This window comes from Oncorhynchus nerka, linkage group LG28 (assembly GCF_034236695.1).
Source record: "Oncorhynchus nerka isolate Pitt River linkage group LG28, Oner_Uvic_2.0, whole genome shotgun sequence".
Taxonomy (NCBI): Eukaryota; Metazoa; Chordata; class Actinopteri; order Salmoniformes; family Salmonidae; genus Oncorhynchus; species Oncorhynchus nerka.
This window is the reverse complement of record NC_088423.1, coordinates 85,303,249-85,319,374: the sequence shown is the minus strand read 5'-3', so window position 1 is coordinate 85,319,374 and position 16,126 is coordinate 85,303,249. Positions and strand designations below refer to the sequence as shown.

Below are 16,126 nucleotides of genomic sequence, written 5' to 3'. Positions count from 1 at the left end.
TCCCACTATGTAGCAAATACTATACTACTGGAGGAGCAACACTCCTGGCACAGCCAAGACACACATTACTGAAGCCAAAACACAGGATTAGGTTGTTTGCTTAGACAATAAAGCAGACTTACTATCAGAATGTTTAATTGTACATCAGACTTGCTTTAGACAATAAACCAGACTTACTTTAGACAATAAACCAGACTTACTTTAGACAATAAAACAGACTTACTTTAGACAATAAACCAGGCTTACTTTAGACAATAAACCAGACTTACTTTGGACAATAAACCAGACTTACTTTGGACAATAAACCAGACTTACTTTGGACAATAAACCAGACTTACTTTGGACAATAAACCAGACTTACTTTAGACAATTAATCAGACTTACTTTGGACAATAAACCAGACTTAATTTAGACAATAAACCAGACTTACTTTGGACAATAAACCAGACTTAATTTAGACAATAAAGCAGACTTACTATTGGAATGTTTCGTTGTACTTTGGTGACCAATTGTTGTTCTTGGTCTTGGTGGTGAACTTGCGTTTCTTGTCGGCGAGGTGCGGCCCGACCGCATTCACCTCCACGAACGGTCGGAACATGGCATTGGTCTGCCAGTTTAGGTTGTTGACCCCCACCACTGGAAAGAAACGACAGAGACACATCAATCAATAAAAAAATATGTCAATCAATCAGTCAATCAGTCAATCAATCAGTCAATAGAATCATCCATCCATGCACACATCGATCCACCCACTCACCCACAAAAGAATATGTCAATCAATCAGTCGATCAGTCAATCAATCAATCAGTCAGTGTTCTGTAAAATAAGGTTTAAACCGCTGGTCTCTGTCTCTGACTGACTAGTGTTCTGTAAAATAAGGTTTAAACCACTGGTCTCTGTCTCTGTCTGACTAGTGTTCTGTAAAATAAGGTTTAAACCGCTGGTCTCTGTCTCTGACTGACTAGTGTTCTGTAAAATAAGGTTTAAACCGCTGGTCTCTGTCTGACTAGTGTTCTGTAAAATAAGGTTTAAACCGCTGGTCTCTGTCTGACTAGTGTTCTGTAAAATAAGGTTTTAACCGCTGGTCTCTGTCTGACTAGTGTTCTGTAAAATAAGGTTTAAACCGCTGGTCTCTGTCTCTGACTGACTAGTGTTCTGTAAAATAAGGTTTAAACCACTGGTCTCTGTCTCTGACTGACTAGTGTTCTGTAAAATAAGGTTTAAACCGCTGGTCTCTGTCTGACTAGTGTTCTGTAAAATAAGGTTTAAACCGCCGGTCTCTGTCTCTGACTGACTAGTGTTCTGTAAAATAAGGTTTAAACCGCTGGTCTCTGTCTGACTAGTGTTCTGTAAAATAAGGTTTTAACCACTGGTCTCTGTCTCTGACTGACTAGTGTTCTGTAAAATAAGGTTTAAACCGCTGGTCTCTGTCTGACTAGTGTTCTGTAAAATAAGGTTTAAACCGCCGGTCTCTGTCTCTGACTGACTAGTGTTCTGTAAAATAAGATTTAAACCGCTGGTCTCTGTCTGACTAGTGTTCCGTAAAATAAGGTTTAAACCACCGGTCTCTGTCTGACTAGTGTTCTGTAAAATAAGGTTTAAACCGCTGGTCTCTGTCTGACTAGTGTTCTGTAAAATAAGGTTTAAACCACCGGTCTCTGTCTGACTAGTGTTCTGTAAAATAAGGTTTAAACCGCTGGTCTCTGTCTGACTAGTGTTCTGTAAAATAAGGTTTAAACCACCGGTCTCTGTCTGACTAGTGTTCTGTAAAATAAGGTTTAAACCGCTGGTCTCTGTCTGACTAGTGTTCTGTAAAATAAGGTTTAAACCGCCGGTCTCTGTCTCTGACTGATTAGTGTTCTGTAAAATAAGGTTTAAACCGCTGGTCTCTGTCTGACTAGTGTTCTGTAAAATAAGGTTTAAACCGCTAGTCTCTGTCTGACTAGTGTTCTGTAAAATAAGGTTTAAACCACTGGTCTCTATCTGACTAGTGTTCTGTAAAATAAGGTTTAAACCGCTGGTCTCTGTCTGACTAGTGTTCTGTAAAATAAGGTTTAAACCGCTGGTCTCTGTCTGACTAGTGTTCTGTAAAATAAGGTTTTAACCACTGGTCTCTGTCTCTGACTGACTAGTGTTCTGTAAAATAAGGTTTAAACCTCTGATCTCTGTCTGACTAGTGTCCTGTAAAATAAGGTTTAAACCGCTGGTCTCTGATCTCTGTCTGACTAGTGTTCTGTAAAATAAGGTTTAAACCGCTGGTCTCTGATCTCTGTCTGACTAGTGTTCTGTAAAATAAGGTTTAAACCGCTGGTCTCTGTCTGACTAGTGTTCTGTAAAATAAGGTTTAAACCGCTGGTCTCTGTCTCTGACTGACTAGTGTTCTGTAAAATAAGGTTTAAACCGCTGGTCTCTGTCTGACTAGTGTTCTGTAAAACAAGGTTTAAACCGCTGGTCTCTGATCTCTGTCTGACTAGTGTTCTGTAAAATAAGGTTTAAACCACTGGTCTCTGATCTCTGTCTGACTAGTGTTCTGTAAAATAAGGTTTAAACCGCTGGTCTCTGATCTCTGTCTGACTAGTGTTCTGTAAAATAAGGTTTAAACCTCTGGTCTCTGATCTCTGTCTGACTAGTGTTCTGTAAAATAAGGTTTAAACCGCTGGTCTCTGTCTGACTAGTGTTCTGTAAAATAAGGTTTAAACCGCTGGTCTCTGTCTGACTAGTGTTCTGTAAAATAAGGTTTAAACCACTGGTCTCTGTCTGACTAGTGTTCTGTAAAATAAGGTTTAAACCCCTGGTCTCTGTCTGACTAGTGTTCTGTAAAATAAGGTTTAAACCGCTTGTCTCTGTCTCTGACTGACTAGTGTTCTGTAAAATAAGGTTTAAACCGCTGGTCTCTGTCTCTGACTGACTAGTGTTCTGTAAAATAAGGTTTAAACCGCTGGTCTCTGATCTCTGTCTGACTAGTGTTCTGTAAAATAAGGTTTAAACCTCTGATCTCTGTCTGACTAGTGTTCTGTAAAATAAGGTTTAAACCGCTGGTCTCTGTCTGACTAGTGTTCTGTAAAATAAGGTTTTAACCACTGGTCTCTGTCTCTGACTGACTAGTGTTCTGTAAAATAAGGTTTAAACCGCCGGTCTCTGTCTGACTAGTGTTCTGTAAAATAAGGTTTAAACCACTGGTCTCTGTCTGACTAGTGTTCTGTAAAATAAGGTTTTAACCGCCGGTCTCTGTCTGACTAGTGTTCTGTAAAATAAGGTTTAAACCGCTGGTCTCTGTCTCTGACTGACTAGTGTTCTGTAAAATAAGGTTTAAACCGCTGGTCTCTGTCTCTGACTGACTAGTGTTCTGTAAAATAAGGTTTTAACCGCTGGTCTCTGTCTGACTAGTGTTCTGTAAAACAAGGTTTAAACCGCTGGTCTCTGATCTCTGTCTGACTAGTGTTCTGTAAAATAAGGTTTAAACCACTGGTCTCTGATCTCTGTCTGACTAGTGTTCTGTAAAATAAGGTTTAAACCGCTGGTCTCTGATCTCTGTCTGACTAGTGTTCTGTAAAATAAGGTTTAAACCTCTGATCTCTGTCTGACTAGTGTTCTGTAAAATAAGGTTTAAACCGCTGGTCTCTGTCTGACTAGTGTTCTGTAAAATAAGGTTTTAACTGCCGGTCTCTGTCTGACTAGTGTTCTGTAAAATAAGGTTTAAACCGCTGGTCTCTGTCTCTGACTGACTAGTGTTCTGTAAAATAAGGTTTAAACCGCTGGTCTCTGTCTCTGACTGACTAGTGTTCTGTAAAATAAGGTTTTAACCGCTGGTCTCTGTCTGACTAGTGTTCTGTAAAACAAGGTTTAAACCGCTGGTCTCTGATCTCTGTCTGACTAGTGTTCTGTAAAATAAGGTTTAAACCACTGGTCTCTGATCTCTGTCTGACTAGTGTTCTGTAAAATAAGGTTTAAACCGCTGGTCTCTGATCTCTGTCTGACTAGTGTTCTGTAAAATAAGGTTTAAACCGCTGGTCTCTGTCTGACTAGTGTTCTGTAAAATAAGGTTTAAACCGCTGGTCTCTGTCTGACTAGTGTTCTGTAAAATAAGGTTTAAACCACTGGTCTCTGTCTGACTAGTGTTCTGTAAAATAAGGTTTAAACCGCTGGTCTCTGTCTGACTAGTGTTCTGTAAAATAAGGTTTAAACCGCTGGTCTCTGTCTGACTAGTGTTCTGTAAAATAAGGTTTTAACCACTGGTCTCTGTCTCTGACTGACTAGTGTTCTGTAAAATAAGGTTTAAACCGCTGGTCTCTGTCTGACTAGTGTCCTGTAAAATAAGGTTTAAACCGCTCGTCTCTGTCTGACTAGTGTTCTGTAAAATAAGGTTTAAACCACCGGTCTCTGTCTGACTAGTGTTCTGTAAAATAAGGTTTAAACCGCTGGTCTCTGTCTGACTAGTGTTCTGTAAAATAAGGTTTAAACCGCTGGTCTCTGTCTGACTAGTGTACTGTAAAATAAGGTTTAAACCGCTGGTCTCTGTCTGACTAGTGTTCTGTAAAATAAGGTTTAAACCGCTGGTCTCTGTCTGACTAGTGTTCTGTAAAATAAGGTTTAAACCACTGGTCTCTGTCTGACTAGTGTTCTGTAAAATAAGGTTTTAACCACTGGTCTCTGTCTCTGACTGACTAGTGTTCTGTAAAATAAGGTTTAAACCGCTGGTCTCTGTCTGACTAGTGTCCTGTAAAATAAGGTTTAAACCGCTGGTCTCTGTCTGACTAGTGTTCTGTAAAATAAGGTTTAAACCACCGGTCTCTGTCTGACTAGTGTTCTGTAAAATAAGGTTTAAACCGCTGGTCTCTGTCTGACTAGTGTTCTGTAAAATAAGGTTTAAACCGCTGGTCTCTGTCTGACTAGTGTACTGTAAAATAAGGTTTAAACCGCTGGTCTCTGTCTGACTAGTGTTCTGTAAAATAAGGTTTAAACCGCTGGCCTCTGTCTGACTAGTGTTCTGTAAAATAAGGTTTAAACCACCGGTCTCTGTCTGACTAGTGTTCTGTAAAATAAGGTTTAAACCGCTGGTCTCTGTCTGACTAGTGTTCTGTAAAATAAGGTTTAAACCGCTGGTCTCTGTCTGACTAGTGTTCTGTAAAATAAGGTTTAAACCACCGGTCTCTGTCTGACTAGTGTTCTGTAAAATAAGGTTTAAACCGCTGGTCTCCATTTGACTAGTGTTCTGTAAAATAAGGTTTAAACCGCTGGTCTCTGTCTGACTAGTGTACTGTAAAATAAGGTTTAAACCGCTGGTCTCTGTCTGACTAGTGTTCTGTAAAATAAGGTTTAAACCGCTGGTCTCTGTCTGACTAGTGTTCTGTAAAATAAGGTTTAAACCGCTGGTCTCTGTCTCTGACTGACTAGTGTTCTGTAAAATAAGGTTTAAACCGCTGGTCTCTGTCTGACTAGTGTTCTGTAAAATAAGGTTTAAACCGCTGGTCTCTGATCTCTGTCTGACTAGTGTTCTGTAAAATAAGGTTTAAACCACTGGTCTCTGTCTGACTAGTGTTCTGTAAAATAAGGTTTAAACCGCTGGTCTCTGTCTGACTAGTGTTCTGTAAAATAAGGTTTAAACCGCTTGTCTCTGTCTCTGACTGACTAGTGTTCTGTAAAATAAGGTTTAAACCGCTTGTCTCTGTCTCTGTCTGACTAGTGTTCTGTAAAATAAGGTTTAAACCGCTGGTCTCTGTCTGACTAGTGTTCTGTAAAATAAGGTTTAAACCACCGGTCTCTGTCTGACTAGTGTTCTGTAAAATAAGGTTTAAACCGCTGGTCTCTGTCTGACTAGTGTTCTGTAAAATAAGGTTTAAACCGCTGGTCTCTGTCTCTGACTGACTAGTGTTCTGTAAAATAAGGTTTAAACCGCTGGTCTCTGTCTCTGACTGACTAGTGTTCTGTAAAATAAGGTTTAAACCGCTGGTCTCTGTCTGACTAGTGTTCTGTAAAATAAGGTTTAAACCGCTGGTCTCTGATCTCTGTCTGACTAGTGTTCTGTAAAATAAGGTTTAAACCACTGGTCTCTGATCTCTGTCTGACTAGTGTTCTGTAAAATAAGGTTTAAACCGCTGGTCTCTGTCTCTGACTGACTAGTGTTCTGTAAAATAAGGTTTAAACCGCTGGTCTCTGTCTGACTAGTGTTCTGTAAAATAAGGTTTAAACCGCTGGTCTCTGATCTCTGTCTGACTAGTGTTCTGTAAAATAAGGTTTAAACCACCGGTCTCTTTCTCTGTCTGACTAGTGTTCTGTAAAATAAGGTTTAAACTGCTGGTCTCTGACCGACTAGTGTTTTGTAAAATAAGGTTTAAACCACTGGTCTCTGTCTGACTAGTGTTCTGTAAAATAAGGTTTAAACCGCTGGTCTCTGTCTGACTAGTGTTCTGTAAAATAAGGTTTAAACCGCTGGTCTCTGTCTGACTAGTGTTCTGTAAAATAAGGTTTAAACCGCCGGTCTCTGTCTCTGACTGACTAGTGTTCTGTAAAATAAGGTTTAAACCGCTGGTCTCTGTCTGACTAGTGTTCTGTAAAATAAGGTTTTAACCACTGGTCTCTGTCTCTGACTGACTAGTGTTCTGTAAAATAAGGTTTAAACCGCTGGTCTCTGTCTGACTAGTGTTCTGTAAAATAAGGTTTAAACCGCCGGTCTCTGTCTCTGACTGACTAGTGTTCTGTAAAATAAGGTTTAAACCGCTGGTCTCTGTCTGACTAGTGTTCCGTAAAATAAGGTTTAAACCACCGGTCTCTGTCTGACTAGTGTTCTGTAAAATAAGGTTTAAACCGCTGGTCTCTGTCTGACTAGTGTTCTGTAAAATAAGGTTTAAACCACCGGTCTCTGTCTGACTAGTGTTCTGTAAAATAAGGTTTAAACCGCTGGTCTCTGTCTGACTAGTGTTCTGTAAAATAAGGTTTAAACCGCCGGTCTCTGTCTCTGACTGATTAGTGTTCTGTAAAATAAGGTTTAAACCGCTGGTCTCTGTCTGACTAGTGTTCTGTAAAATAAGGTTTAAACCACCGGTCTCTGTCTGACTAGTGTTCTGTAAAATAAGGTTTAAACCGCTGGTCTCTGTCTGACTAGTGTTCTGTAAAATAAGGTTTAAACCGCTAGTCTCTGTCTGACTAGTGTTCTGTAAAATAAGGTTTAAACCACTGGTCTCTGTCTGACTAGTGTTCTGTAAAATAAGGTTTAAACCGCTGGTCTCTGTCTGACTAGTGTTCTGTAAAATAAGGTTTAAACCGCTGGTCTCTGTCTGACTAGTGTTCTGTAAAATAAGGTTTAAACCGCCGGTCTCTGTCTCTGACTGACTAGTGTTCTGTAAAATAAGGTTTAAACCGCTGGTCTCTGTCTGACTAGTGTTCTGTAAAATAAGGTTTAAACCGCTGGTCTCTGTCTCTGACTGACTAGTGTTCTGTAAAATAAGGTTTAAACCGCTGGTCTCTGTCTGACTAGTGTTCTGTAAAATAAGGTTTAAACCGCCGGTCTCTGTCTCTGACTGACTAGTGTTCTGTAAAATAAGGTTTAAACCGCTGGTCTCTGTCTGACTAGTGTTCCGTAAAATAAGGTTTAAACCACCGGTCTCTGTCTGACTAGTGTTCTGTAAAATAAGGTTTAAACCGCTGGTCTCTGTCTGACTAGTGTTCTGTAAAATAAGGTTTAAACCACCGGTCTCTGTCTGACTAGTGTTCTGTAAAATAAGGTTTAAACCGCTGGTCTCTGTCTGACTAGTGTTCTGTAAAATAAGGTTTAAACCGCGGTCTCTGTCTCTGACTGATTAGTGTTCTGTAAAATAAGGTTTAAACCGCTGGTCTCTGTCTGACTAGTGTTCTGTAAAATAAGGTTTAAACCACCGGTCTCTGTCTGACTAGTGTTCTGTAAAATAAGGTTTAAACCGCTGGTCTCTGTCTGACTAGTGTTCTGTAAAATAAGGTTTAAACCGCTAGTCTCTGTCTGACTAGTGTTCTGTAAAATAAGGTTTAAACCACTGGTCTCTGTCTGACTAGTGTTCTGTAAAATAAGGTTTAAACCGCTGGTCTCTGTCTGACTAGTGTTCTGTAAAATAAGGTTTAAACCGCTGGTCTCTGTCTGACTAGTGTTCTGTAAAATAAGGTTTTAACCACTGGTCTCTGTCTCTGACTGACTAGTGTTCTGTAAAATAAGGTTTAAACCTCTGATCTCTGTCTGACTAGTGTCCTGTAAAATAAGGTTTAAACCGCTGGTCTCTGATCTCTGTCTGACTAGTGTTCTGTAAAATAAGGTTTAAACCGCTGGTCTCTGATCTCTGTCTGACTAGTGTTCTGTAAAATAAGGTTTAAACCGCTGGTCTCTGTCTGACTAGTGTTCTGTAAAATAAGGTTTAAACCGCTGGTCTCTGTCTCTGACTGACTAGTGTTCTGTAAAATAAGGTTTAAACCGCTGGTCTCTGTCTGACTAGTGTTCTGTAAAACAAGGTTTAAACCGCTGGTCTCTGATCTCTGTCTGACTAGTGTTCTGTAAAATAAGGTTTAAACCACTGGTCTCTGATCTCTGTCTGACTAGTGTTCTGTAAAATAAGGTTTAAACCGCTGGTCTCTGTCTGACTAGTGTTCTGTAAAATAAGGTTTAAACCCCTGGTCTCTGTCTGACTAGTGTTCTGTAAAATAAGGTTTAAACCGCTTGTCTCTGTCTCTGACTGACTAGTGTTCTGTAAAATAAGGTTTAAACCGCTGGTCTCTGATCTCTGTCTGACTAGTGTTCTGTAAAATAAGGTTTAAACCTCTGGTCTCTGATCTCTGTCTGACTAGTGTTCTGTAAAATAAGGTTTAAACCGCTGGTCTCTGTCTGACTAGTGTTCTGTAAAATAAGGTTTAAACCGCTGGTCTCTGTCTGACTAGTGTTCTGTAAAATAAGGTTTAAACCACTGGTCTCTGTCTGACTAGTGTTCTGTAAAATAAGGTTTAAACCCCTGGTCTCTGTCTGACTAGTGTTCTGTAAAATAAGGTTTAAACCGCTTGTCTCTGTCTCTGACTGACTAGTGTTCTGTAAAATAAGGTTTAAACCGCTGGTCTCTGTCTCTGACTGACTAGTGTTCTGTAAAATAAGGTTTAAACCGCTGGTCTCTGTCTCTGACTGACTAGTGTTCTGTAAAATAAGGTTTAAACCGCTGGTCTCTGTCTGACTAGTGTTCTGTAAAATAAGGTTTAAACCGCTGGTCTCTGATCTCTGTCTGACTAGTGTTCTGTAAAATAAGGTTTAAACCACTGGTCTCTGATCTCTGTCTGACTAGTGTTCTGTAAAATAAGGTTTAAACCGCTGGTCTCTGTCTCTGACTGACTAGTGTTCTGTAAAATAAGGTTTAAACCGCTGGTCTCTGTCTGACTAGTGTTCTGTAAAATAAGGTTTAAACCGCTGGTCTCTGATCTCTGTCTGACTAGTGTTCTGTAAAATAAGGTTTAAACCACCGGTCTCTTTCTCTGTCTGACTAGTGTTCTGTAAAATAAGGTTTAAACTGCTGGTCTCTGACCGACTAGTGTTTTGTAAAATAAGGTTTAAACCACTGGTCTCTGTCTGACTAGTGTTCTGTAAAATAAGGTTTAAACCGCTGGTCTCTGTCTGACTAGTGTTCTGTAAAATAAGGTTTAAACCGCTGGTCTCTGTCTGACTAGTGTTCTGTAAAATAAGGTTTAAACCGCCGGTCTCTGTCTCTGACTGACTAGTGTTCTGTAAAATAAGGTTTAAACCGCTGGTCTCTGTCTGACTAGTGTTCTGTAAAATAAGGTTTTAACCACTGGTCTCTGTCTCTGACTGACTAGTGTTCTGTAAAATAAGGTTTAAACCGCTGGTCTCTGTCTGACTAGTGTTCTGTAAAATAAGGTTTAAACCGCCGGTCTCTGTCTCTGACTGACTAGTGTTCTGTAAAATAAGGTTTAAACCGCTGGTCTCTGTCTGACTAGTGTTCCGTAAAATAAGGTTTAAACCACCGGTCTCTGTCTGACTAGTGTTCTGTAAAATAAGGTTTAAACCGCTGGTCTCTGTCTGACTAGTGTTCTGTAAAATAAGGTTTAAACCACCGGTCTCTGTCTGACTAGTGTTCTGTAAAATAAGGTTTAAACCGCTGGTCTCTGTCTGACTAGTGTTCTGTAAAATAAGGTTTAAACCGCCGGTCTCTGTCTCTGACTGATTAGTGTTCTGTAAAATAAGGTTTAAACCGCTGGTCTCTGTCTGACTAGTGTTCTGTAAAATAAGGTTTAAACCACCGGTCTCTGTCTGACTAGTGTTCTGTAAAATAAGGTTTAAACCGCTGGTCTCTGTCTGACTAGTGTTCTGTAAAATAAGGTTTAAACCGCTAGTCTCTGTCTGACTAGTGTTCTGTAAAATAAGGTTTAAACCACTGGTCTCTGTCTGACTAGTGTTCTGTAAAATAAGGTTTAAACCGCTGGTCTCTGTCTGACTAGTGTTCTGTAAAATAAGGTTTAAACCGCTGGTCTCTGTCTGACTAGTGTTCTGTAAAATAAGGTTTTAACCACTGGTCTCTGTCTCTGACTGACTAGTGTTCTGTAAAATAAGGTTTAAACCTCTGATCTCTGTCTGACTAGTGTCCTGTAAAATAAGGTTTAAACCGCTGGTCTCTGATCTCTGTCTGACTAGTGTTCTGTAAAATAAGGTTTAAACCGCTGGTCTCTGATCTCTGTCTGACTAGTGTTCTGTAAAATAAGGTTTAAACCGCTGGTCTCTGTCTGACTAGTGTTCTGTAAAATAAGGTTTAAACCGCTGGTCTCTGTCTCTGACTGACTAGTGTTCTGTAAAATAAGGTTTAAACCGCTGGTCTCTGTCTGACTAGTGTTCTGTAAAACAAGGTTTAAACCGCTGGTCTCTGATCTCTGTCTGACTAGTGTTCTGTAAAATAAGGTTTAAACCACTGGTCTCTGATCTCTGTCTGACTAGTGTTCTGTAAAATAAGGTTTAAACCGCTGGTCTCTGTCTGACTAGTGTTCTGTAAAATAAGGTTTAAACCCCTGGTCTCTGTCTGACTAGTGTTCTGTAAAATAAGGTTTAAACCGCTTGTCTCTGTCTCTGACTGACTAGTGTTCTGTAAAATAAGGTTTAAACCGCTGGTCTCTGATCTCTGTCTGACTAGTGTTCTGTAAAATAAGGTTTAAACCTCTGGTCTCTGATCTCTGTCTGACTAGTGTTCTGTAAAATAAGGTTTAAACCGCTGGTCTCTGTCTGACTAGTGTTCTGTAAAATAAGGTTTAAACCGCTGGTCTCTGTCTGACTAGTGTTCTGTAAAATAAGGTTTAAACCACTGGTCTCTGTCTGACTAGTGTTCTGTAAAATAAGGTTTAAACCCCTGGTCTCTGTCTGACTAGTGTTCTGTAAAATAAGGTTTAAACCGCTTGTCTCTGTCTCTGACTGACTAGTGTTCTGTAAAATAAGGTTTAAACCGCTGGTCTCTGTCTCTGACTGACTAGTGTTCTGTAAAATAAGGTTTAAACTGCTGGTCTCTGATCTCTGTCTGACTAGTGTTCTGTAAAATAAGGTTTAAACCTCTGATCTCTGTCTGACTAGTGTTCTGTAAAATAAGGTTTAAACCGCTGGTCTCTGTCTGACTAGTGTTCTGTAAAATAAGGTTTTAACCACTGGTCTCTGTCTCTGACTGACTAGTGTTCTGTAAAATAAGGTTTTAACCGCTGGTCTCTGTCTGACTAGTGTTCTGTAAAACAAGGTTTAAACCGCTGGTCTCTGATCTCTGTCTGACTAGTGTTCTGTAAAATAAGGTTTAAACCACTGGTCTCTGATCTCTGTCTGACTAGTGTTCTGTAAAATAAGGTTTAAACCGCTGGTCTCTGATCTCTGTCTGACTAGTGTTCTGTAAAATAAGGTTTAAACCTCTGATCTCTGTCTGACTAGTGTTCTGTAAAATAAGGTTTAAACCGCTGGTCTCTGTCTGACTAGTGTTCTGTAAAATAAGGTTTTAACCGCCGGTCTCTGTCTGACTAGTGTTCTGTAAAATAAGGTTTAAACCGCTGGTCTCTGTCTCTGACTGACTAGTGTTCTGTAAAATAAGGTTTAAACCGCTGGTCTCTGTCTCTGACTGACTAGTGTTCTGTAAAATAAGGTTTTAACCGCTGGTCTCTGTCTGACTAGTGTTCTGTAAAACAAGGTTTAAACCGCTGGTCTCTGATCTCTGTCTGACTAGTGTTCTGTAAAATAAGGTTTAAACCACTGGTCTCTGATCTCTGTCTGACTAGTGTTCTGTAAAATAAGGTTTAAACCGCTGGTCTCTGATCTCTGTCTGACTAGTGTTCTGTAAAATAAGGTTTAAACCTCTGATCTCTGTCTGACTAGTGTTCTGTAAAATAAGGTTTAAACCGCTGGTCTCTGTCTGACTAGTGTTCTGTAAAATAAGGTTTAAACCGCTGGTCTCTGTCTGACTAGTGTTCTGTAAAATAAGGTTTAAACCACTGGTCTCTGTCTGACTAGTGTTCTGTAAAATAAGGTTTAAACCGCTGGTCTCTGTCTGACTAGTGTTCTGTAAAATAAGGTTTAAACCGCTGGTCTCTGTCTGACTAGTGTTCTGTAAAATAAGGTTTTAACCACTGGTCTCTGTCTCTGACTGACTAGTGTTCTGTAAAATAAGGTTTAAACCGCTGGTCTCTGTCTGACTAGTGTCCTGTAAAATAAGGTTTAAACCGCTGGTCTCTGTCTGACTAGTGTTCTGTAAAATAAGGTTTAAACCACCGGTCTCTGTCTGACTAGTGTTCTGTAAAATAAGGTTTAAACCGCTGGTCTCTGTCTGACTAGTGTTCTGTAAAATAAGGTTTAAACCGCTGGTCTCTGTCTGACTAGTGTACTGTAAAATAAGGTTTAAACCGCTGGTCTCTGTCTGACTAGTGTTCTGTAAAATAAGGTTTAAACCGCTGGTCTCTGTCTGACTAGTGTTCTGTAAAATAAGGTTTAAACCACTGGTCTCTGTCTGACTAGTGTTCTGTAAAATAAGGTTTTAACCACTGGTCTCTGTCTCTGACTGACTAGTGTTCTGTAAAATAAGGTTTAAACCGCTGGTCTCTGTCTGACTAGTGTCCTGTAAAATAAGGTTTAAACCGCTGGTCTCTGTCTGACTAGTGTTCTGTAAAATAAGGTTTAAACCACCGGTCTCTGTCTGACTAGTGTTCTGTAAAATAAGGTTTAAACCGCTGGTCTCTGTCTGACTAGTGTTCTGTAAAATAAGGTTTAAACCGCTGGTCTCTGTCTGACTAGTGTACTGTAAAATAAGGTTTAAACCGCTGGTCTCTGTCTGACTAGTGTTCTGTAAAATAAGGTTTAAACCGCTGGCCTCTGTCTGACTAGTGTTCTGTAAAATAAGGTTTAAACCACCGGTCTCTGTCTGACTAGTGTTCTGTAAAATAAGGTTTAAACCGCTGGTCTCTGTCTGACTAGTGTTCTGTAAAATAAGGTTTAAACCACCGGTCTCTGTCTGACTAGTGTTCTGTAAAATAAGGTTTAAACCGCTGGTCTCCGTCTGACTAGTATTCTGTAAAATAAGGTTTAAACCGCTGGTCTCTGTCTGACTAGTGTACTGTAAAATAAGGTTTAAACCGCTGGTCTCTGTCTGACTAGTGTTCTGTAAAATAAGGTTTAAACCGCTGGTCTCTGTCTGACTAGTGTTCTGTAAAATAAGGTTTAAACCGCTGGTCTCTGTCTCTGACTGACTAGTGTTCTGTAAAATAAGGTTTAAACCGCTGGTCTCTGTCTGACTAGTGTTCTGTAAAATAAGGTTTAAACCGCTGGTCTCTGATCTCTGTCTGACTATTGTTCTGTAAAATAAGGTTTAAACCACTGGTCTCTGATCTCTGTCTGACTAGTGTTCTGTAAAATAAGGTTTAAACCGCTGGTCTCTGTCTCTGACTGACTAGTGTTCTGTAAAATAAGGTTTAAACCGCTGGTCTCTGTCTGACTAGTGTTCTGTAAAATAAGGTTTAAACCGCTGGTCTCTGATCTCTGTCTGACTAGTGTTCTGTAAAATAAGGTTTAAACCACTGGTCTCTGTCTGACTAGTGTTCTGTAAAATAAGGTTTAAACCGCTGGTCTCTGTCTGACTAGTGTTCTGTAACATAAGGTTTAAACCGCTTGTCTCTGTCTCTGACTGACTAGTGTTCTGTAAAATAAGGTTTAAACCGCTTGTCTCTGTCTCTGTCTGACTAGTGTTCTGTAAAATAAGGTTTAAACCGCTGGTCTCTGTCTGACTAGTGTTCTGTAAAATAAGGTTTAAACCACCGGTCTCTGTCTGACTAGTGTTCTGTAAAATAAGGTTTAAACCGCTGGTCTCTGTCTGACTAGTGTTCTGTAAAATAAGGTTTAAACCGCTGGTCTCTGTCTCTGACTGACTAGTGTTCTGTAAAATAAGGTTTAAACCGCTGGTCTCTGTCTGACTAGTGTTCTGTAAAATAAGGTTTAAACCGCTGGTCTCTGATCTCTGTCTGACTAGTGTTCTGTAAAATAAGGTTTAAACCACTGGTCTCTGATCTCTGTCTGACTAGTGTTCTGTAAAATAAGGTTTAAACCGCTGGTCTCTGTCTCTGACTGACTAGTGTTCTGTAAAATAAGGTTTAAACCGCTGGTCTCTGTCTGACTAGTGTTCTGTAAAATAAGGTTTAAACCGCTGGTCTCTGATCTCTGTCTGACTAGTGTTCTGTAAAATAAGGTTTAAACCACCGGTCTCTTTCTCTGTCTGACTAGTGTTCTGTAAAATAAGGTTTAAACTGCTGGTCTCTGACCGACTAGTGTTTTGTAAAATAAGGTTTAAACCACTGGTCTCTGTCTGACTAGTGTTCTGTAAAATAAGGTTTAAACCGCTGGTCTCTGTCTGACTAGTGTTCTGTAAAATAAGGTTTAAACCGCTGGTCTCTGTCTGACTAGTGTTCTGTAAAATAAGGTTTTAACCGCTGGTCTCTGTCTGACTAGTGTTCTGTAAAATAAGGTTTAAACCGCTGGTCTCTGTCTGACTAGTGTTCTGTAAAATAAGGTTTAAACCGCTGGTCTCTGACTGACTAGTGTTCTGTAAAATAAGGTTTTAACTGCTGGTCTCTGTCTGACTATTGTTCTGTAAAATAAGGTTTTAACCGCTGGTCTCTGACTGACTAGTGTTCTGTAAAATAAGGTTTAAACCTCTGGTCTCTGACTGACTAGTGTTCTGTAAAATAAGGTTTAAACCGCTGGTCTCTGTCTGACTAGTGTTCTGTAAAATAAGGTTTAAACCTCTGGTCTCTGACTGACTAGTGTTCTGTAAAATAAGGTTTAAACCGCTGGTCTCTGTCTGACTAGTGTTCTGTAAAATAAGGTTTAAACCACTGGTCTCTGATTGACTAGTGTTCTGTAAAATAAGGTTTAAACCGCTGGTCTCTGTCTGACTAGTGTTCTGTAAAATAAGGTTTAAACCACCGGTCTCTGTCTCTGTCTGACTAGTGTTCTGTAAAATAAGGTTTAAACCGCTGCCTGGAAGGGATCGCCTCCCATGGGAACAGGTGGAGGCAACCAGGAGAGCGGAGGCAGCAGGTAATGGGAGCCAGCGCTTCGAGGGAACACGGCTGGCAAGGAAGCCCGAGAGGCAGCCCCAAAGATTTCTTGGGGGGCGGCACACGGGGAGTGTTGCTAAGTCATGTAGGAGACCTGAGCCAACTCCCCGTGCTTACCGGAGAGCGAGAGGGACCGGGCAGGCACCGTGTTATGCCGTGAGGCGCACGGTGTCCCCGGTGCGTGTGCATAGCCCGGTGCTGTACATTCCAGCGCCTCGTATCTGCCGGGCTAGAGTGGGCATCGAGCCAGGTGCCATGAAGCCGGCTCAGCGCATCTGGGCGCCAGTGCGTCTCCTGGGGCCAGTGTACATGGCACCAGCCTTACGCATGGTGTCCCTGGTTCGCCAGCACAGCCCAGTGCGGGCTATTCCACCCCGCCACACTGGCCTGGCTACGGGGAGCATTCAACCAGGTAAGGTTGGGCAGGCTCGGTGCTCAAGAGCTCCAGTGCGCCTTCATGGTCCGGTCTATCCGTTGCCACCTCCACACACCAGCCCTCCGGTGGCAGCCCCCCGCACCAGGCTGTCTCTCCGTCTTCTCCCTACAGGTG

At 40.8% G+C, this 16,126-nt stretch overlaps 1 protein-coding gene across 1 annotated transcript in view; it reads right to left on the bottom strand.

Moving 5' to 3' along the window:
• LOC115112780 (protein unc-13 homolog C-like) overlaps nucleotides 1–16,126 on the bottom strand; it is a 246,218-nt gene that overhangs the window by 12,018 nt on the left and 218,074 nt on the right. Inside the window, exon 32 of the mRNA XM_065013211.1 lies at nucleotides 477–636. Within this exon, the coding sequence (XP_064869283.1) occupies nucleotides 477–636 (160 nt within the window). The remainder of the gene's footprint in view (nucleotides 1–476; nucleotides 637–16,126) is intronic.